The following is a 21,826-nucleotide window of genomic DNA, read 5'->3' on the forward strand; positions in this document are numbered from 1 at the left end:
TGTATTGTGAGCGCACGCGTCATCTTCTTGTTGGACACGTGATGGGCGTTGACACGGCTCGTGTCTCCCGGCACAGGCGGGATCTTTGCTGTGGCAGATGGGCCGGCGTTACAGACAGCTGGAGCCACTGGTGTGATGCTGGCGAGATGCTGATGAGACGCCTATGTGGCGTTGGTATGACACCAGTGAGACGTCAGTGTGATGCAGTGATGCCATTGAGACACAGGTGAGGCGCTGGTATCACGCTGGTCTGACGTTGTATAGACGCTGGTGCGACGACTGTGATGCTGGCAAGACGCTAGTGTAATGCTGAGTGACGCGGCACCGCGATCGAAAGACCCCGTCGCGACACATCAGTAACGGGGGAGGGGGGGGGCGAATTTCACACCTGTCCAGAACTTTCGTTATTGCTGGTGTTTTTGCGCTATTCACGTGCATTGTAATTATCATTTATAGCCCTCGTAAACCCACTGCTGGACGAAGGCCTCCACATGCCATGTCGGTCATGAGGGCCATTTGCTCATTTCACCAGGCTGGTCATTCAGGGTGAATGAGGGCCCTAACCAGTTCAGATTTCACGCACCACTGATGTTAACCATGGCTAGGACTCAAACTCAGGTGCCTCTTGAATATAAATATTTCACGGCAAGATAGATAGATCGTTTATTGTCATTGTCACCAGTACAACGAAATTTAAAATGCTCACCAGTCAGGGCATCATTTATAAATTTAAATTAAATAAAACAAGAAAATAAAAAATTAAATGAAAGATAATCAATTTATACTATATATAAAAACAGCCCAAGTATACCCACATAAGGTTACATTTTGTCATTGCACATCTCTATTTCACATTCAATTGTAAACACTATTACTTAATACTTAATTAGCATTATTGAGTGTGGTGATCGCTGTAGGATAAAAGCTCTGTTTGAATCTGTTTGTCCTTGTTTTGACTGATCTGAATCGTCTGCCTGATGGCAACAGCTCAAACAGTGAGTGTCCAGGGTGTGAAGAGTCCTTTAAAATGATCTGTGCTTTTTTGATGCAACGTGAACTGTGTAGTTCTTCCAGTGTGGGGAGATGGCAGCCGGCGATCTTTTGGGCTGTGTTGATGACCCTCTGGAGCGCTTTCCTCTGAGCCACTGTGCAGCTGGTGTACCATACACAGATGCAGTATGTAAGAATGCTCTCGATGGAGGCTCGGTAGAAGGACACCAGCAGTTTCTGTGTGATGTTATTATTTCTGAGGATTCTCAGGAAGTAAAGTCTCTGCTGGGCCTTTTTCAGAAGCTCAGTGCTGTTGGCGCTCCAGGTCAGGCCCTCCCCAATGTGGACTCCCAGGAAGCAGAAGTCTGCCACCCTCTCCACACAGTCCCCGCTGATGATTAGTGGTGGAGTGTCCGTTTTCTTTCTCCTGTAGTCTATTATGAGCTCCTTGGTCTTTGCGGTGTTAAGGAGCAGGTTGTTGCCCCTGCAGTATACTGTCAGCCGCTCCACCTCGTCCCTGTAGGCAGACTCATCCCCCCCAGAGATGAGCCCCACCACTGTGGTGTCATCAGCAAACTTCACATTGGTGTTGCTATGGTGGACGGCGGCACAGTCATGTGTGTAGAGGGAGTAGAGCAGGGGGCTCAGTACACAGCCCTGGGGGGAGCCGGTACTGAGGCTCAGGGCTGTGGATGTATGACGGCCCACTCTGACCCTCTGTCTGCGGCCCGAGAGGAAACTATGTATCCACATGCAGGTGGAATGTGGAATCCCCAGGTCGCCCAGTTTTTCCACCAGTTTGTGTGGGAGGATGGTGTTGGAACGCAGAACTGTAATCCACGAAGAGCATCCGCACATAGCTCCCCTGCTGCTCCAGGTGTGACAGTGCAGCATGTAGATGGAGGCCACATGTGCCAAGTTAAACATTGTATTTATTATCGCATGGTTTTTCTCGCAATCGTATGGTTTGTTTGAGTGCCATGCACAGGTATCTACAATAATGGCTGTTTTTTTTAAACATCATCACTTGATCACTAATGCTCTGCTGTGACTGAATTTTTGGTTTGTAAAATGGAACAGATGAACAGATTATTTGGCAGTTTATTACAATGTTATTTGATCGATATGAAAATAATCATTGCACATATTTGTTTTGGGTTGTTGTGTGTGGCTCATTTGGAAAATACAATTTTATAATGCAATGCTTTGCGATTGCTTTTTATTAAATAGAAATGTCACGAATATTTTTTTTTACATTTGACGCTTGACATGATTTTGTAATCGATCTTCAGGAGACTGTACATACAACTGTATTTAAGGATATAAAATAAATGAGGACTTTTTTCTTCACAATTAGACATTTTCACAAACGCGATAGCCAGTTTGGTATTTTAGAGTAATAATTACATTTCCTGTGTTAATTACCTCAGTTGAATTAGTCTGTGCACTTTGCTTAAGTTGCATTAACACGGAGGTTAATTACACTCATCTGTCAATCACAGCAACTCCAACGCTTTGGTCTGTTATGGACACAACTTAAATAAAACGAGCGGCTCTTGGGCAATAGGCTGCACATCCTTGGCTTTGAGACACGACTTTGAAACTTAATGGCACTGTGATATCACGAGCATAACACGCACTATGACGGCATGCCTTACTAATTTTAAAACTTGTGTCAAACAGCATCTATGACATACAAGCCCTGGTGTATGTATCTGTGCAAGAGGAGCTTTTGAATGTTGTGGCTTGTGTCTTCCTATAACATCTGCGGGTCCACTCTTGAGGAGACGGGGAATCTTGACGTTCTGTTGAACCAATGAGAAGGAACAGGAACGCCAACACGGAGGAGGATCCCGCCATGTGTAGAGGCTCGAGCAGCAGCAGAAGAGGCACTCAGCCAATGCTGTTACCTCAATCGCGTCGATTTTTCCCTCCACATTTAGAAGCACACGTTTCAATTATTTTGCTGCTGTGAACTTCCACGTGATAAGCCACTTCATTGAGCTATAAATTGTGGCCAGGTCGCTTCTGAAAAATAAGCTAATGGCTCCGTGAGATTAAAATAAGTTTAGTTTTTTTGTATATATTTTTAAGTGATTTGTTTACTTTGCCTATAATTTGCACTACTATCGTGTTTTTGTATTATGTTGTTGTAACATTCTGACCTGCCCCCACTGGACATCTGTGGAAAAGAGCTTTATAGCTCATCGGATTGCTCGAGTATAAAACAAATAGCTTCTGATTCTGATTAGCACCGATGCTCTCCTGACAAAACAACTTCTCCTTTGTGATACACATTTGGTAGTGATGCCCGTGTTACTTCTGGCAGTGCAGTGGTACCACTAGTGCCACGCAGCCAGAGGTGCCTGCGTTCCATTCCCAAGTCAGGTGCCTTTCCTCTTGTAGCGTTTGCATTCTCTCCCTCCTGTTCTGCATGGGGTTTCCCCAGTTTCTCTGGTTTCCTCCCACAGCAAAAAATTCGTAGGGCGTGTGAGAAAATGCACCACATATCATGGGTAAAAGACAACTGAAGGGACCTCAGAAGTAGCTCTGCGGGTATCATCTTTCAGATATTGTTCTTCAAAGTGGGGTGATGTTACAGCAGTGTTCTGTGAGCATTCCAATTTGAGGGTTGTCTCGAAAACACTCGATAACCCACATGCAGTAAGTCCTTGTTTAATGCGGTAGATGCGTTCCCCTTGAAGTTCCGTATTCAACAAAAACGCCTTAAGTGAAAACAAGTTCCCCATACATAATGTCATGATACATTGTGGCGAGATACGATGTATGCACACAGTGAGATGGCGGGACAAATAACGAAGGGTGCACGGCCGCATTACTGTATCACACTGCTCAGCTGCACAGATCAAGAGAGAAGCTTGTTGTTGACCAATCAGAAACTTCGTTATAACGGCACGCATTCCCTGTCAGAATGGGCTCACTTCCACATTGTGCAAAAACTGTTCCTCAATGGTAGAACCGTGCTCTTCTAATGCATTAGTGTGAACACGCAATAAGCGATGACTTGCGAGTTTCATCGGAACACTTTACAGTCCAACTTTGATAATTATTTGTTCTATCATCTTCGCACAGATGGCCACACGTTAATTGTGCTAACTCACTCCATCGTCCATTTAATCTGCCTCTGGACAAAAGTACACTTTCTGAACAATGAGTTTGTGTTTTTTTGACAATCCACAACATTCATGCCACATCTAGAAGACAAACACATACAACAACAGGAGGTGATATGACAATGAGGGGATATGAAAGGTAATGTGACGATGTGGCTTGACAACGGGGTGGCATGAGTGACGATGAGGTGCATGGGGAGACCTGCGATTAGGGCTGCTCGTCGTCGGGGTCGCACTTGATCATGACTTTGATGCCCTCCCCTCGCCGTGTTACCTCGAACGCCTCGAGCGCCGAGGAGAGCGGGAAGCGGTGCGTGACGAGCGGCTGCACATCCACGTGCCGCGACGCCAACATGGCGATCGCCGTCGGCCACCTGCAACGCCGCACCAGAGACGAAGTCGTTTCAGGGGTCTCACCTGTGCCCATCCTGCTCGATTTTCACCCGAGCTGCGTTTACTGGGTTCGCACCCGTGTTGTGTTTACTGGTCTAACCTGTGCTGTGGTTATAAGTCTCACACCAATTTTTTTTTTATTTTACCAGGTAAGGCCCATTGAGCTATAAAGCTATTTTTCATAAGCGACCTGGCTATCACAAATGATAGCTCAACGAAGTGGCTAATCATGTGGATATTTATTGCAGCCAAATACTTTAAATACTCTAAACACCCTATGATCACAGCACACATGTGCTGTGGTTATAGGTCTCACACCTATTCTGTAGTTCTTGCAATCATACATGTAGCTATCAGAATTGCAGCTGTTCTATGGCTATCGTTCTCACACCTGCGCTGGGATGACTTCCCCAAACTCCACTAAATTATCATCATTTTACTGCCACCCCCTGGAACGAAATTCTATCATTTGACACTGTTGGTGTTGCTCCCACTTGTTAACTAGCGGACGAGTCAGCAGAGGAATGACGCTGCCAACGAGAACGAATCAGGGTTCAGGGCTCTGGTGAGCAGCCGCACACCGGCACCGCCGTCTCCGCCACCGCTGCGGGCTCACGTGTTGCAGTAGCGGAAGACGCCACGGATGTCGACCTCCCGCACGGCGGCGTTGAGGATGGGCAGGGTGATGGACGTGGGGCCCATACCCACCAGCACCAGGACTCCCCCGGAGCGCGTTGCCTGGCGTGGCACGCGCACACACATACATACGCGTACATGCACACACACATACGCGTACATGCACACACAAAACAAAGATACCTCAACAGCCTTAACAAGTACTGTTAGGGAGCACCTATGAAGGCTGGCATGGTACACAAGGAGATGGGTGGCCAGCACCATGCCCGGCCGCCTTTGTCTCCCCAGTTGCGATGTTTACACACTGCACCAGGTACTCATTTGAGCCTGAGTCGGCCTAGGGGAGGCTCAGAAACGGCTCAGATTATCATCACTTGTTGGGCTTGAGCAGGAATCGAACTCATGTCAATAGGTTCGTAACACAGCATGCCAAGCACTGCATTACTGCTCCCCACACTTGCATACATGCACACAAACGTACAATAACTGTCGTTAACCACTAAGTGGTGGTGATATCACTACGGGACTTGTGCCATGCTAGGTACACACATACACATGTATTGGAAAAGCATTCTTTGAAACAAATGTGTTGAGAATGGGAAAGGATGCCGCTGGGTTGTATGTTCACGTGCCAGCATGCCGGAGGGGAGAGGACGCTGGATCATGGGTTGTGGAGTGACTTTCCCAGAAATTCCGGTTAATATATTGTCATGACCACATTTTACTCCACCGTTTCATTACTCATTAAATTAGATACCAATCAAACATCTAATAGTTGATGCATTCAACTACCGTATTCATGAAGCACTTTTTAAAAGAATTGGCAAAAAAGTTTTGCATCAAAGCTTTTGTTCATGTATGTACAGTATACAATATAATTAGATCATATATGCTTTGTAGATTTCACGTCAATTGGTCAACCATATATGCAAAATCATTCTGTCAATGGAAAGAAATCGGTATTATAATTGTCTACTATAATAATGGCAAGCCTAAGACCAAATCTCCCAGAATGCACACAATCTTATCAGATCTTGGGAGCTAAGCAGGGTTGAGCCTAGATAGTTTGGATGGGCGACCACCATGCAAGCCGGGATGTTATGTAGGCGGCTGCGGGGCTACGTGGTTGTCAGCCAAGTGCCGAGAAGAGACGTCCAGACACGAGTAAGACAGGGAAGTTGTGAATTCGGTTGTGCCTATCAGTCGGTCACATTCACTCATTGCTTTTGATGGTGACCATAGACCAGGCTTTTTAATTGAAGTGGCTGAAAACATCTTAGTCCTTTCCCGTTCCGAGACATCTGAAAGTTGCAGGGTGGGTATCCCGCTCACCACTGCATCTCGGAACACGCAAGCGGTTAGCATTAATTTTACTTAGAGAGGCGTAGTGCAGCTCTTTTTAAATGCATTGTACTCTATTCAATGCAGACAACTGCAGAGACAACAACGGCGCCAAACTGTGTCACACGCCCTCACGCATGGCCTTTTACTTCCTATTCTGTTCCGAATCCATTCCGTTTCGAATCCATTCCGTTCCGATGACGTAAACGTACGTAACCGGAACGGAAATTGGAAGAAAAAAATTGATGATATACACATACATTCGTCATCAGAATAGGAAAGGGTTAATATATATGCACCTCCATGTTCGCGGGTTGCACAGCATTGTTAGATGCAGTTACAAGTTTAAGTTTGTGTTGTTTAACCAAGGGTGAGGACTCAGGAGGCCAGGATAGTCTTATTTGAAAAAGTTACTTGGGTGACCAAAATTACAAGCGAATCAAATCATTAAATTACAGCAACAAAATATAAATCGGAAGAAAAATACAATACTACTACAACAATAGCAATCAAAAATATTCTGAATATAACTCGTCGTTAATTAAAATTTATATATTAAATTCCCTGCAGTGTTAATCGGCTCGTACAGGTTACCTCCCGGTTGATCACAGCGGACGTGCGGGCGAACTCACGTAGATGCTGGCCTGCACGCACGCCTCAGCGCCCGTGCACTCGATGGAGATCTCAGGTGGCGCACCGCCTAGGCACTCGGCGATGCGACGCGCCATGTCCTGCGGGCCGCCCAAGGAGGCCTCGCTGCCCGCCCCCGAATGGAGGACGAAGTCGGCTCCCAGCTCCCGCGCCTTCGCCAGACGCTCGCTCGATAGGTCTGCAAAAACGAAGTGCGGTTACCCACATACGTGCCGAAGAATTTCAACATACGTACGCACGAACTTCTCAACGCAGCGGATCGCAAACTGCGGTAAAGCCCTTTAGGGGAGGCCACGGGCTGCCGTGTGGGTCGTTACATAATACCTGTGGTGGTGACGACAGTAGTCGTAGTGATAATTGATGACTTAATGATGGTGATTGCTATGATGGTAAGAAGTGATGACAATGATAGTGATGAAGATGACAATTATGACAGTGGAAAGTATGATGATGGTCAAAGTGATGATGGTGGCTATTACGATTATGATGATGAAGCCATGTACCTGTGATGACCACCTTTGCCGCCCCCATCGCTTTGGCCACGAGGAGGCACACGAGCCCGATGGGACCTGAGAAATGTGGATCAAAGAGGTGACATCACTCCCGACGTCTCCACAATGTTTCGAATAAATAATACTGATTCCACAGTACCCTCATTCAGACTGCGTGAGGTGAGTTCGTGCAAGGTCAGGTGAGGTGTGATAAGGTTAGGTCAGTAACCAGATGAGGTGTGGTCAGATAAGGTGATAAACCAGGTGAGTAGTAACCAGATGAGACCAGGGGGAGTTATTGTCCAGATGAGGCATGGTCAGATGAGCAACCAGTCACCAGATGAGTAGTAAGCAGGTGAGGTGATACCAGGTGAAGTGCGGTCAGGTGGTAAGGGGTAGCCCACCTGCCCCACAGATGAAGACGTAGCTGCCCAGTGAGACGCCGGCGCGGCGGCACGCGTGGATGCCCACGGAGAGCGGCTCAATGAGGGCCCCCTCCTCATAGCTCACGTTGTCAGGAAGCCTGCACCGGACCAGCACCGCCGTCGCCATGGTTACTGGTGAACGCCCCGACACCCCTCCGCCAACCACCCTCCTCCGTAATCTAGTCCAGGCACAGGACTTCTCTCTCCTTCTGTCTCCGTCTCTCTACGAGGTGCATTCATTCTCAAGCCTCCTCATGCATTGTCACAATTAGACGCTCTGCAGTGTCGCAATGTGCTGTGATATAAGCTCAAAGAAACAGTGACACATAACAGTTCCAACCAGCACTTCTTCTTTAGTGCTGCCTAATGGCGTGTGCGACTTCACGATGATATTGGTCCCGGTCTAGCACGGCGTGTAGAGTTTGTGCTGTTGTTAATTGTAGCCATGTTTTGATGTTACTGAGCCATGTCGTTTTTGGCTGTCCTGGTCGTTTTTTCCCTTCGATTTTTCCTTCCAGGATTTGCTTTAATAGCTGGTATTTGTGGTCGTTTCGGGCAATGTGGCCTAGGTAGTAACACTTCCTGCTAATGATGGTCTTCAGCAGTTGCCTGTCAGTGCCCATATCTTGCAGAACTTGTGTATTGGTGGTTTTGGCTGTCCATGGGATTTTCAGCATTCTTCGATACAGCCACATCTCGAAAGCTTCGAGCCTTTTTGTTGCTGTTGTTGTCAATGTCCACGTCTCTACTCCGTACAGCAAAATTGACCAGATGTAGCATTTCAGTGTGCGCCGTTTCAGTGATGTACTCAAGTTGCGGTCTGCAAGGAGTGTTTTCCATTTAATAAATGCTTGCCTTGCTTGTTCAATTCTGCTCTTGATTTCGACTTCATGGTTCAACTGATCGTCAATGATTACACCAAGGTATTTAAATCGGTGTACTTGTTCCAATTTTTCGCTGCCAAGCTTGATTGTTATTTCGCTTGTAGTTCGGCTGACCTTCATAACCTTTGTTTTCTTTTTATTAATTCGTAAGCCCCATATTTGACTCTCTGTTATTCTTTGGTTCTTTCGGTTAAGTCACGTCTAAAGATAAAATAATAAATTAAAATAATAGCGACGTTTCGATTGCAACACAAGCAATCATCAGGCATAAAAGAAATAGCAACAAAAATCTAACTAGAAAACTATAGACAGACATACAAGCAGACAGACATCACAAGGACACAGAGAGAGGACACATATCGGCACAGAGAGAGGGGTCGTTTCTGTGACGGTCCCTTAAATATAGAGAGGGGGGGGCGGGGACGGAGAGAGGGAGGGGGCAGAGAAAATTAGCATATCAATGAGTGGACGGAAACGTGTTGCTGCTGCGCAAGTAAGATGACGACGTGGCACGGCACGCAAGCTTGAAAATTAGGAGAAAGGCACACTAAAATTAAATAACCTCGCAAAATATCGAAATGTGATGTAATGCAACACAGAGTCGGTCAACACACAATTAACGCATAGCCTGGTTGATTACGTATTTCAAAGATTGCTAAGTTAGAATTTAAGTGTGAAAAATCCCAAAGAGAGGACACAGGCAGAGAGAACAAATAGCCAGAGAGAGAAAAAAGATAAGCTTAAAACTTCCCCGTAGAAGTGGTTCAATCTTAATTTTGGAGCTTTCGTGACTGCAGGAATGATTCTTTGGTTCTTTCTGTTAAGTCACGTCTAAAGATAAAATAATAAATTAAAATAATAGCGACGTTTCGATTGCAACACAAGCAATCATCAGGCATAAAAGAAATAGCAACAAAAATCTAACTAGAAAACTATAGACAGACATACAAGCAGACAGACATCACAAGGACACAGAGAGAGGACACAGAGAGAGGACACATATCGGCACAGAGAGAGGGGTCGTTTCTGTGACGGTCCCTTAAATATAGAGAGGGGGGGGCGGGGACGGAGAGAGGGAGGGGGCAGAGAAAATTAGCATATCAATGAGTGGACGGCAACGTGTTTCTGCTGCGCAAGTAAGATGACGACGTGGCACGGCACGCAAGCTTGAAAATTAGGAGAAAGGCACACTAAAATTAAATAACCTCGTAAAATATCGAAATGTGATGTAATGCAACACAGAGAGTCGGTCAACACACAATTAACGCATAGCCTGGTTGATTACGTATTTCAAAGATTGCTAAGTTAGAATTTAAGTGTGAAAAATCCCAAAGAGAGGACACAGGCAGAGAGAACAAATAGCCAGAGAGAGAAAAAAGATAAGCTTAAAACTTCCCCGTAGAAGTGGTTCAATCTTAATTTTGGAGCTTTCGTGACTGCAGGAATGATTCTTTGGTTCTTTCGGTTAAGTCACGTCTAAAGATAAAATAATAAATTAAAATAATAGCGACGTTTCGATTGCAACACAAGCAATCATCATCAGGCATAAAAGAAATAGCAACAAAAATCTAACTAGAAAACTATAGACAGACATACAAGCAGAAAGACATCACAAGGACACAGAGAGAGGACACATATCGGCACAGAGAGAGGGGTCGTTTCTGTGACGGTCCCTTAAATATAGAGAGGGGGGGCGGGGACGGAGAGAGGGAGGGGGCAGAGAAAATTAGCATATCAATGAGTGGACGGCAACGTGTTGCTGCTGCGCAAGTAAGATGACGACGTGGCACGGCACGCAAGCTTGAAAATTAGGAGAAAGGCACACTAAAATTAAATAACCTCGCAAAATATCGAAATGTGATGTAATGCAACACAGAGAGTCGGTCAACACACAATTAACGCATAGCCTGGTTGATTACGTATTTCAAAGATTGCTAAGTTAGAATTTAAGTGTGAAAAATCCCAAAGAGAGGACACAGGCAGAGAGAACAAATAGCCAGAGAGAGAAAAAAGATAAGCTTCAAACTTCCCCGTAGAAGTGGTTCAATCTTAATTTTGGAGCTTTCGTGACTGCAGGAATGATTCTTTGGTTCTTTCGGTTAAGTCACGTCTAAAGATAAAATAATGAATTAAAATAATAGCGACGTTTCGATTGCAACACAAGCAATCATCATCAGGCATAAAAGAAATAGCAACAAAAATCTAACTAGAAAACTATAGACAGACATACAAGCAGAAAGACATCACAAGGACACAGAGAGAGGACACATATCGGCACAGAGAGAGGGGTCGTTTCTGTGACGGTCCCTTAAATATAGAGAGGGGGGGGCGGGGACGGAGAGAGGGAGGGGGCAGAGAAAATTAGCATATCAATGAGTGGACGGCAACGTGTTGCTGCTGCGCAAGTAAGATGACGACGTGGCACGGCACGCAAGCTTGAAAATTAGGAGAAAGGCACACTAAAATTAAATAACCTCGCAAAATATCGAAATGTGATGTAATGCAACACAGAGAGTCGGTCAACACACAATTAACGCATAGCCTGGTTGATTACGTATTTCAAAGATTGCTAAGTTAGAATTTAAGTGTGAAAAATCCCTAAGAGAGGACACAGGCAGAGAGAACAAATAGCCAGAGAGAGAAAAACGATAAGCTTAAAACGTCCCCGTAGAAGTGGTTCAATCTTAATTTTGGAGCTTTCGTGACTGCAGGAATTATTCTTTGGTTCTTTCGGTTAAGTCACGTCTAAAGATAAAATAATAAATTAAAATAATAGCGACGTTTCGATTGCAACACAAGCAATCATCATCAGGCATAAAAGAAATAGCAACAAAAATCTAACTAGAAAACTATAGACAGACATACAAGCAGACAGACATCACAAGGACACAGAGAGAGGACACATATCGGCACAGAGAGAGGGGTCGTTTCTGTGACGGTCCCTTAAATATAGAGAGGGGGGGGCGGGGACGGAGAGAGGGAGGGGGCAGAGAAAATTAGCATATCAATGAGTGGACGGCAACGTGTTGCTGCTGCGCAAGTAAGATGACGACGTGGCACGGCACGCAAGCTTGAAAATTAGGAGAAAGGCACACTAAAATTAAATAACCTTGCAAAATATCGAAATGTGATGTAATGCAACACAGAGAGTCGGTCAACACACAATTAACGCATAGCCTGGTTGATTACGTATTTCAAAAAAGGCTGTACATCTCAGATCCAACCACTGGCCCAAATTATAACAATCATTGGAGCCACTGGGAAGGCGGGGGGGGGGGGCGTGGGGGTGAACGACTCCGACTCTGCTGAACGCTGGGAGCGCTCACTTGTAGCAGAAGCTGGCACTGTGCGTGTAGTAGCGACACAGGCTGCCGTGGTCGGGAGGCGTCGCGCAGAAGAAGATGCTCGGGGAGAGGTTGTAGCGGCCGTTTTTGCAGAATTCATCGTTCTCGCGCGGCACGCCAGGCTCAATGGCCACCCGGTCCCCTGGGCACAAGCGTGACAAAGGCAACAATCCCCTGTATAGCCTTAACAGACTTTTTGGGGCAAGTGCTATGAGCGAGCACCTATGAAGGCCAGCACGGCACTCGAGGGGGTGGGTGGCCAGCACCACGCCTGTCCGCCTTTGTCTCCCGAGTGACGATGTTTACACATCGCACCAGGTACTCAATTGAAGCCGAGTCAACTTAGGGGAGGCCCAGGACCAGTTCAAATAATCCTCACTGATGTTTGCCATGAAGGAGAATCGAACTCGGGTTGCCGGGTTCGTAGCATGCTAACAACTACACTACCGCTCCCATGAAGGGGTGGCCAGTACCACGCACAGCCGTTTTTGCCTCCCGAGTGTTGATGTTTACATACCACACCAGGCACCCATTTAAAGCTCCGTTGACTTCGGGGAAGCTCAAGACTAGTGCAGATATTCAACACCGATGTTGGCCATAAGCGGTAATCAAACTCAGGTGGCCAGGTTTGTAGCGCCGTACGCTAACGACCGCAATCCTGCTCTCCATGGACACACGCACACGTGCACATAGACATGCGCACACGGATGGACACGTGGACAAATGACGTTCAGAGCAGGCGATGGATGATGCAGGGTCAAGTCACACAGCAACTCCTAGCCTAACTATGATTCCCGACAATGATTCATTACAATTGTGTGGCAACCTTGTTACGAATGCATCTTGTGTCACGTGCGCTGGGCCCATTGTGAGCATTTTGTAAGAATATCTCTGAACCGTTGGCGTGTTTTGTGCGTGTTTTGCGTGTATTTTTGCGTGTTGTGCATTCGAGCTCCATAAATGTCACGAGCTGTGAGCACGTTGTGTGCGGCGAGTGCGTCGCCCGTTTTTTTCACCCACACCGCGAGTCTTGTGGGCATCTTGAGCATGTCTTGAGCATTTAATTTACTCTCTGTATGACTCCTGCATGTTATGTATATTGTAAACATGACGAATGCATGTAGAACTTCTTTTGTACTGTATGTGGCCAACCATGCTTATGCCCAAGGTGCATGGGAAGGACAACAACTAATGCACAAAAAGTAGTTCAAAGATTTAAAAGGTCATAGCTCCAGTGGCTTCCTAATATCGGAAGCGTTCAAGATGGCCGCAGAATCGGATATGAAAACGTGCGATGCAGTGACCGTCTTCGTTCAATGGTTAGCCAAAAGCCGCTGCAGGAATAATATAAGCATAACGTAAGCGTATCCATATGTTGGGCGCGCATCGCGTGTTTTCCTCAAGGTGTGCCGCGAATCTCGTGCTTGTCACGTCGTCACACATTTGCCGCTATACTTTTGCATCTCGCGCAAGTTGCGTGGGCCAGGCAAATGTTCCCATCATGTGTCGCGTTCACATAACACGCTCCGCATACGTTCTATCACAAGGAGTCTCGCGCGCGTCACGATCGTGCTGATAGTGCGCTGTGCGCGGTGTGGGCGCGTCCGTGCCGCAGACCAGGAACGAGGTGGGTGACGCTGGCCCCCACGGCGCACACGGTGCCAGCCGCCTCGTGGCCCAGCACCATTGGCTCTCGAAGCACAAAGTCTCCAATGCGGCCGTGCTGCCAGTAGTGCACGTCCGAGCCGCAGATGCCCACCGAGTGCATCTTGAGCAGCACCTCTGTTGGGGGGTCACATGGCACAAAGGTGCAGACACACCCACACCTTCACTTTTACTATCACCACCACCACAAAGACAAAGATCCCCCTGTAATTCTAGATTTCAAGCTTTCGTGACTGCAAGGATTCATATTCTTAGGTTTTTTCGGTAAAATCACGTAGGTAAAAAATGTAAATGAAAAATTAATAAAAATAAAATTTTAATTAAATAAAAATCACGTTTCGGAGGCAACACAAGATGGCGCTACCATTCAGATGTATGCCTTTGACATATCAAGGAATCACCGAGATGGCGGGGAAAGGATCATTCCCTAGATACCTCTCTACTTTTTCCACTGCTGGACGAATGGGTGGTTTCATGGTTGCGGTTCGGCTCTTACCGTTGGGGCCCGGCACAGGCATTTCCCGGTTCACCTGCGTACGCAGAGTCAAGGAAGGGAGAGTGTAACTGCAGCGGTGATGAACGCAGCCAGATTGTAAAATGCTCACAAGCCTGTGGCTATGCTCTAACCACTATTCAATTCTGTACCCGATGAGAAAACCCCATCATAAATAGAAAACAACAGTGCAGGCAGGAAAAAAAACGTGTTAAATCATGCATGCCGACTCTTGCACTGATTAGTCCTGTTAAGGATGAAACCAGCCGACAGTTGTCTCTGTCTCAATGCTTGCCTATTAGTTGGGTCACATTTTCTCGAATTGAATTCATGGTGATCTAAGACAAGAGGGCCACAATTCCGTTCTTCAGTAACTGTTAATGATGTTTGCACCACGCATAAAATACTGGGTGCTGTGTGAAGCTTAAATGGTTGTAATAAGTCATTAATCTAGCCCACTCGGTTGACTGGAACAATCCATCAACGCAAACATAAACACATTCCTGCTGAGGGAGCTGGTAGGAACGTTGGGTTGCTCGGTCAATGGCCAGGGTTAACGGCGGCGTGGTGTATTCCGCAAATATGGCCGACTGTGAGGGCAGGCACAAGCTGGCGTGAGTAGGTTAAACGTTGAGTTTTATAAGGGCACCACGGGGTGACCAGCCCCTCCCCACCCAGCCCCACCCTCCCACCCCCCACCCAGCCCCACCCTCCTCACCCAGCCCTCCCCACCCTCCCCACCCAGCCCCTCCCCACCCTCTCCACCCAGCCCCTCCCCACCCTCCCCTCCCCACCCAGCCCCACCCTCCCCACCCAGCCCCTCCCACCCCCTCCCTGCACGACGGACGGACACGATAATCCCCTGTGGGGGATTCTACCAGTATGACTACTCCTGGTCTGTGCCAACTCAAACTCGGCTACATTCACCCCGGTTCTGTCTATTGAGTACTTTGTTGAGCAATGATGATTATTATATCACTATGTAACACCATTTTTTGTTCCTGGGTACTAAGTGTTATTTTTATTTATTGCTTATGCCTAAAAAGTATAGAAAGTGGCTATTATTCCCCACACACTTTGCTTTTGGAAATAACCCTACCACTAACATTTTTTTTGTGTTACACAGTGTTATGTGTACTTGAATGTGCATACTCATTCACCAGTGGTCATTCACCTCCTTAACACTCTTCTTCCTCTTCTATCATTGTTACGGTTTCTCATGAAAGTCACTCCTTGATTCCTCCACCCCGCATGTTGAGGACACAGTCTACACCGTGCTGACACAGTGGCTGACACAGGTCATGGAGTTCAACCCCGACCCGAACGCCTGCTGTATATTTGGAGTTTGCGTGTCTCTCTCCCCATGGTTGCGTGGATATTTATCCGGGTCCTCTGGTTTTTCCATCCACATTTAGAATCAACATCACGCGTTTGGAGTATTCGGCTGCTCGAAATTTACACGTGATAAGCCATCTTCGTTGAGCTATCACTTTGGCCTTACCTGGTAACAAATAAAGTTTAGTTTAGACTGATTGGACTTATCCATGCCATGTTCAACCACCAGACCCATCATTCATTATTTTTCCTCTTCATCTTCTCATATGGCTTTTACTCATTCCCCATTCATTCAATTCATTCATCATCAAACTTAATTTGGAGCTTTCGTGACTGCAGGAATTATTATTTGGTTATTTCGGTAAAGTCACGTATAATGATAAAATAATACATTAAATTAAATACTAGCATACGACGTTTCGATTGCAACACAAGCAGTCATCATCAGGTATAAATTAAATAGGAACACAAATCTAGTATACTTAGAAATGCAATGTAATACAACAGAGAGTCGGATAACAACAGTCAACACCCTATCTGGTTGATTATGTTCTTCCTGAGAATGCTAAATTTGAGAGAGAGATAAAACACAGAACCAGAAACATAGACAGACATATAAGCAGACAGATATCACAGAGATATGTCTGTCTATGTTTCTGGTTCTGTGTTTAATCTCTCTCTCAAATTTAGCATTCTCAGGAAGAACGTAATCAACCAGATAGGGTGTTGACTGTTATGTTATCCGACTCTCTGTTGTATTACATTACATTTCTAAGTATACTAGATTTGTGTTCCTATTTAATTTATACCTGATGATGATTGCTTGTGTTGCAATCGAAACGTCGTATGCTAGTATTTAATGTATTACTTTATCTTTATACGTGACTTTACCGAAAGAACCAAATAATCATTCATCATCATTTACTGCCATCAATTTAACTTTTACCGAATTCACGCATCACAGATTTGCCCCCATTGCTTCCTCGCATCTCTTTCATTCACCTCATCTCGACCATTATATTCATATGTACAATTATTAATTCCTTGGTTAAAGCGCTATACAAATCTCTTTAAGATTCACTCACCCACTCAACCATTCACCGACTCACTCACCCACTAATCACACTGCAGGTCACAAACACGTTTCTCTCTCTCTGCTTGTTCCCTCACACTGCTCCACTCTGGAATTCCCCCCCATCATTTATTTCTCCCAAGCTTTGCTCACAGAGACGTGTCAACGCTTGCACATTATTACTCGTGCTGTTTGTTGCTGGCCGCTTGACATTTTTGGCCCGTGCTCCGAAACTGTGACAACAAATACTGCCGCCCTGCATACTCAGTACATAATAGTCAGTAGGGCGTCCCGAGAGACAGTCGCGGAAGACGCGAGGAGAAACAAGAGACTGTGGAGCGGGAGACACTGAGACGATGCGAGTGAAACACAGATACGTGTAGACAAGACGGATATATGGGGAGAGAGAGTGAGACGCAGATAGACGGGAGGCATGGAGAGAGAAACGAGATTACTCTATATGAAGAGAGACACGGAGACAGATACGAGTAAGAGAGACACGGAGACAGATACGAGTAAGAGAGACATACACAGAAAATATATATACAGTATACAGTACATAGATAAACACACGGTGACCAAGACAGACAAGCAATGGGAGCGACTCGCACAAAGAGAATCAGTCCAGTTGACATTTACATAAACTGTTGGGGTATCCCTGTGCACGCATCTTTCGTGGGATTAGAATGCACTGAGAGTGACAGTACTTACAGTCTACAGCCGCATCGTTTACATCAGCTGATCGCATGAACGTGCAACGCGGCAATACACAGAGCTCAAAAACACAACTCACCCCGCACGGCCCAGCCTACGCAGCCGTGGTTCAGCATCAACCAAACTTACACCACCGCTGCCCATCAACTTCAAACCCCCCGGAACCTCCCTCCCCGGGCCGGCCTGGCTCACTCTACCGGTGCAGGCGGCGCGAAACCGGCAGGGCGAGCAGCCTCAGCAAGCCGGCGGGGGATCTGAGAGTCTCCCCGTGCTCGAGTTTCTTACCAACCCTCGCTACGGCCGGTTACTCACCAGCCGGAGGTCTTTGGCCGCGTACACGACGACCGAGGTGTTGTTGAGAGCAGCCATCTCGTGGATGGTTGGAAATGGAGACGGTGTTGTTGGCAAGGGGAGCGTGAGTGTCCGTGGTGTTGATGCTACTGCTATCCTGCAGGGGACACGAGTTTGGGAAATGCAGTTTTGTGGGTTCCCTATAGGGAGTGCTTGAAAGATCCTCCCTTCCTCTTTCCCCATCCCCCGTGGCAAAGGTCGTTTTGTCAACAAGCCCCTTAGTTTTAACTTGTGTCAGCGTTTATGAGTTTTTCATTAAACCGTGTTTACTTACACCGTGCCAGCCTCCCGTTACACAACATCCTACTGTACATCTGTGAAAAAGAGCTTCAATATACATAAGTTCACTGGATGATGCGTTCACCAATTACAACTGGGATATTCCACGTTTGAAGCTCGATTTTCGTTCGACATTTGCAATATCATCCAAAAGACTTAAGGGGCCGTCCATAAATGACACACGGCGTCACAAAAAGTCAGACCCCCCCCTCAAATATGACGTTACAAAGCTGTGCCCCCCCACCCCCAAAAAGAAAACATGCTTCGAATCGCTTTAAACTATTGTCATTGTCGTGCGTATTTAATGTGGCGCTGCACTCTGATGTTGTAGGAGAAAACATTTATTAAAACGTATATTTAATTAAGTAGAATGTGTTGTTTATATTTATTTAAAGTTGCGCATTTTGATGTGACGTCAATTCTTTCACGCTACAATTACTTTTACTGTAAATCACATTATAAAAAAAAATGTGGGGGCCGACGCCCGCCTCCCCGCTCCCTGTGAGCGGGCGGGGCGCGACGTCCACCCCCTCCACTCCTCCCCATTCCTCCTCGTCGGCCGCCTCTCGCCGGGCTCCCGCCAATCGAGTGATCGCCCCCCCCCCGCGCCAACGCCCTCTCAGAGGGACAGAGCTTATTGGCTGGCTCACCACCACCCAGGGTTATCTCGCACACGTCCACGTACACCACCACAAAAGCGAACGCAGTGGCGTGCACGCGCGCGCCTCTGCAGGCACGTATTTCCCACGCACGCGCGAAATCACGCGCGCCGCTACAGGCGCTCGTTTTACACAAAGGCTAGCGCTAATGAAAACGGCGGTATGAATATGCGCGCAAACCTCTGGGTGGTTAAGCCCTAAACCGCTTGCACACAAAGGCTAGCGCTAAAGGACTGCGCGAATTTGCGCACGCGCCTCGCCGTTACAGCTATTGCTGCTGCGTAAACGCGCGAGCGTTGGCGAACGAGTTTAACACACCCCGCCCCCGCCCTAATACTCGCGCAGCACGGCTGCTCGGACGCGGGCGCGTCAGCGGCCATCTATGTTTTAATACGCGCGCGCGCCTCGCAAACACACTCAAATTACCAACACCACGCTGAGGTTCCACCCACACACACAAATCACACTGCACCGATACTCTATTCTAAAGTTTATTAACGGCGCGTTTAAAGAAAAACCCTATATGGCCCGGAGCAAATATTGTACGAGCAGTGCCTAACCTATTACTACCCAATCCCTTATGTGTACCCCCACTCCATTACTCACCTCACAGACGCACTCACGGTGTCGCACGGACGCGGTGGGAGTCGGATAGACGGCGATCAGAGAGGGCTCTGCATTAGGGTCAACTCGTAGCGGCACTTGTTAGCGTCTCACGGATGTTGCGAGCAGCTGGGAGTCGGTCCAGATGGCTGAATGGCTGTAGAAGAAGTTCCTTTATCCTTCGGTATAGTCACGTAGGTAAATAAAATAATAAATAAAATAAAAGATACATATGAATACAATGTTATTCATCTTTTATATTATGTATCATTTATTATTTATTATTTTATTGACCTACATGACTTTACCGAAAGAACCAAGAGTATGGATCCTTGCAGTCACGAAAACTTCAAATCTAGAAAGTTCCTTTATAATTTTTCGCTCCCCCCTTTTTTGCCCTGGGATTCCGAAAATTCAGGGTTATGTAACATCATCCTGCACAGCCAATCGGGCGCCTACCTTTCGATTTTCGAACGTTTCACGGCCGTTACCTAGGGCATTACGTCAGCCCCCCCCCCGCCCCGTCCATTGTCTCCGTGCCCGCATTCTTCACCCCTGACTCAGCCGGTAAACCCTGAGCGGCCGCATGGTCAGTGCGGACCACGAAATCCCTGCCATAAAGGTAGGGCCTGTAATACTGCACAAAGCAGACAATTGCCACCAGCTCCTGCCAAGTAACACAATACCGCTGCTCAGCCGGCGACAGGATGCAACTAGCATAGGCAATGACCATCTCGACTCCATTCTTCACCTGAGACAGGACAGCCCCTATACCCAGGTCACTAGCGTCTATGTTTGGGATGAAGGGCAGGGAGAAGTGAGGATAAGCCAAAGGGGGCACGTTGGAGAGGCGGTCACCTACTGTGACGAAAGCGACCTCCTCTTCCTCTCCCCTTTTGAACTTCTGGTTCTTAGCGGTCAATCCATGTGTAATATGAGGATATATCCGGCTCATTTACGTATCACAACTCGTCATGGTGATTGGCTCTGCCGGTCCTGGTTTACAGCCAATGGGGGGAAGCCTGGGGGCATGGCCCTGCCGTGATGGAAAGGTGACAGCTATAAGGATTGGTTCTGCTGGCTTTGGCCACAGCCAATGGGGAGATGAGTCAGGGGCGTGGTCCCGGGAGATGACGAGGGAGCCTGGAAGATTCCATGCAGGCTAACAAGGATTGGCGGAAACGTACCACGTGACCCGGGTATTAAAAAGGGGTGGAGACGAACGACACGTGGTCAGAACGGGAACAAACAGAGGGGGGAGGCCACGCGGGAGCGGGGCTCCGAGTTGCCACGTGGCAGTGCGTCTCTCTCTCTATATCTGTCCCTTCACACTGCCTATCAGTAGCGTGGAGTAACTGTAAGATAAGTGGAATAAAAGACGAATTCCAGAAGTCGCCTCAACGAGCTTTATTACATTGGTGTCAGAAGTATCTTCTGAGACCGTTTGGACGATCCTTCAAGATGTCCAAGCACCTCAGGAAGAAGAACCCACCGGACCCTCCGTCGGAGGAAGAAGTTGAGGCGGACGAGGACGAACTGCTGGGAGCTGGAGAAGCGACGGCCTCGACGGCGGACGAGGGATGGCGGCTAATGGTGGAGCAGATCGAGTCGCTCTGCGCGATTTTGCTGAATCTGGTGACGGTGGTCGCATCTTCAGCGGCCCTTGGTCGGCCACGTGGGTTTCAGCCGAGTGCCGATGACCAGGAATTTCAGCGGGAATCGACATCCACCATTGCTCCTGCCGTGCGGAGAGAGGCCTCCATCTTGGGCAGGGCGGCTGCGATGGAGCCGCCGGACGCCATCTTGGGAGGGGCTGCTGCAAGGCGGCCACCGGACGCCATCCTGGGCGGGGCTGTCGCCACGCGGCCACCGGACGCCATTTTGATGGAGCCACGAAGAACGCGGGAAGCGGGAATGGAGACGCTCGGGGCGTCGGACATTCACCGCGGACATCGCCTTCCTCGAATCATGGAATTTATCACCGGGGGCGATTGGAGTGCCTTCACGTGGCGCTTCGAGTCGGCCTTTAGATCCGTTCGATGGACGGAGGCGGAGGCACTGGAGGCGCTGCCCACGCTGCTGGATGACGTCTCCCTGGCGGTCTTCCGATCCATCCCGGCGACCAAGAAGAAGACGCTCCGTGATGCTTTCGCAGAAATGGCGGAGTTTTACGACCCGCCGATGGCGTCTACGAAAAAATGTATGTCACATCGTCGAGGACCAGAGGAATCGCCCTTGGCCTACCGGGGGGCGGTGTTAGCTTTAGCCATGGCCGCCTACCACGACTCATCGGCTGATCTCCTGGATCCTCTCATCCTTTCCCGAATGCTGGAGCTATCCCATCTCATTGCCGGTATGTGGCCACG

The 21,826-nt window shown here is 47.6% G+C and overlaps 2 protein-coding genes across 23 annotated transcripts in view; one reads left to right on the forward strand and one right to left on the reverse strand.

Moving 5' to 3' along the window:
• The window catches only part of TEDC1 (tubulin epsilon and delta complex 1), a 38,359-nt gene extending 29,430 nt beyond the window's left edge, over positions 1–8,929 (forward strand). For 18 of the 20 annotated variants that reach the window (XM_078595062.1, XM_078595061.1, XM_078595064.1 and 15 more), the window contains one exon: positions 77–8,929. The gene's annotated coding sequence lies outside the window, so the exon portion shown is untranslated. The remainder of the gene's footprint in view (positions 1–76) is intronic. The other 2 variants (XM_078595063.1, XM_078595080.1) reach the window with 1 other exon arrangement.
• On the reverse strand, positions 639–18,359 carry LOC144719186 (sorbitol dehydrogenase-like). Of its 3 annotated transcripts, none has more exons than XM_078595083.1 (10): positions 17,881–18,359; positions 14,451–14,484; positions 13,907–14,071; positions 12,272–12,431; positions 8,041–8,159; positions 7,649–7,714; positions 7,127–7,323; positions 5,134–5,255; positions 4,327–4,498; positions 639–1,858 (listed from the first exon to the last, which is right to left on the reverse strand). In XM_078595083.1, exons 1-9 carry the CDS (start codon positions 18,100–18,102, stop codon positions 4,333–4,335), a joined length of 1,251 nt encoding a protein of 416 aa, XP_078451209.1. In that variant the 5' UTR covers positions 18,103–18,359; the 3' UTR covers positions 639–1,858; positions 4,327–4,332. The 3 variants fall into 3 exon arrangements, with proteins under 3 accessions (XP_078451209.1, XP_078451208.1, XP_078451211.1); XM_078595082.1 differs by having other exon boundaries at positions 639–2,795; positions 17,881–18,354; XM_078595085.1 differs by lacking the exon at positions 17,881–18,359 and adding an exon at positions 17,648–17,839 and having other exon boundaries at positions 639–2,795.
• Between the last annotated feature and the right edge of the window lie 3,467 nt (positions 18,360–21,826).

The sequence above is a fragment of the Lampetra planeri genome, chromosome 5 (assembly GCF_965212315.1).
Source record: "Lampetra planeri chromosome 5, kcLamPlan1.2.h2, whole genome shotgun sequence".
In the NCBI taxonomy this organism is placed as follows: domain Eukaryota; kingdom Metazoa; phylum Chordata; class Hyperoartia; order Petromyzontiformes; family Petromyzontidae; genus Lampetra; species Lampetra planeri.

What these genes read in the sequence shown, in the direction of transcription:
- LOC144719186 (XM_078595083.1), bottom strand. Translation starts at nt 18,102, where the DNA reads ATGGGGAAAGAGGAAGGGAGGATCTTTCAAGCACTCCCTATAGGGAAC. An exon ending in GCCTGTGCCGGGCCCCAACG is followed by an intron (nt 14,072 to 14,450) that starts GTAAGAGCCGAA and finishes ACCCCCCAACAG; the next exon opens with AGGTGCTGCTCAAGATGCAC. An exon ending in GGCAAAGGTGGTCATCACAG is followed by an intron (nt 7,324 to 7,648) that starts GTACATGGCTTC and finishes TCGTTTTTGCAG; the next exon opens with ACCTATCGAGCGAGCGTCTG.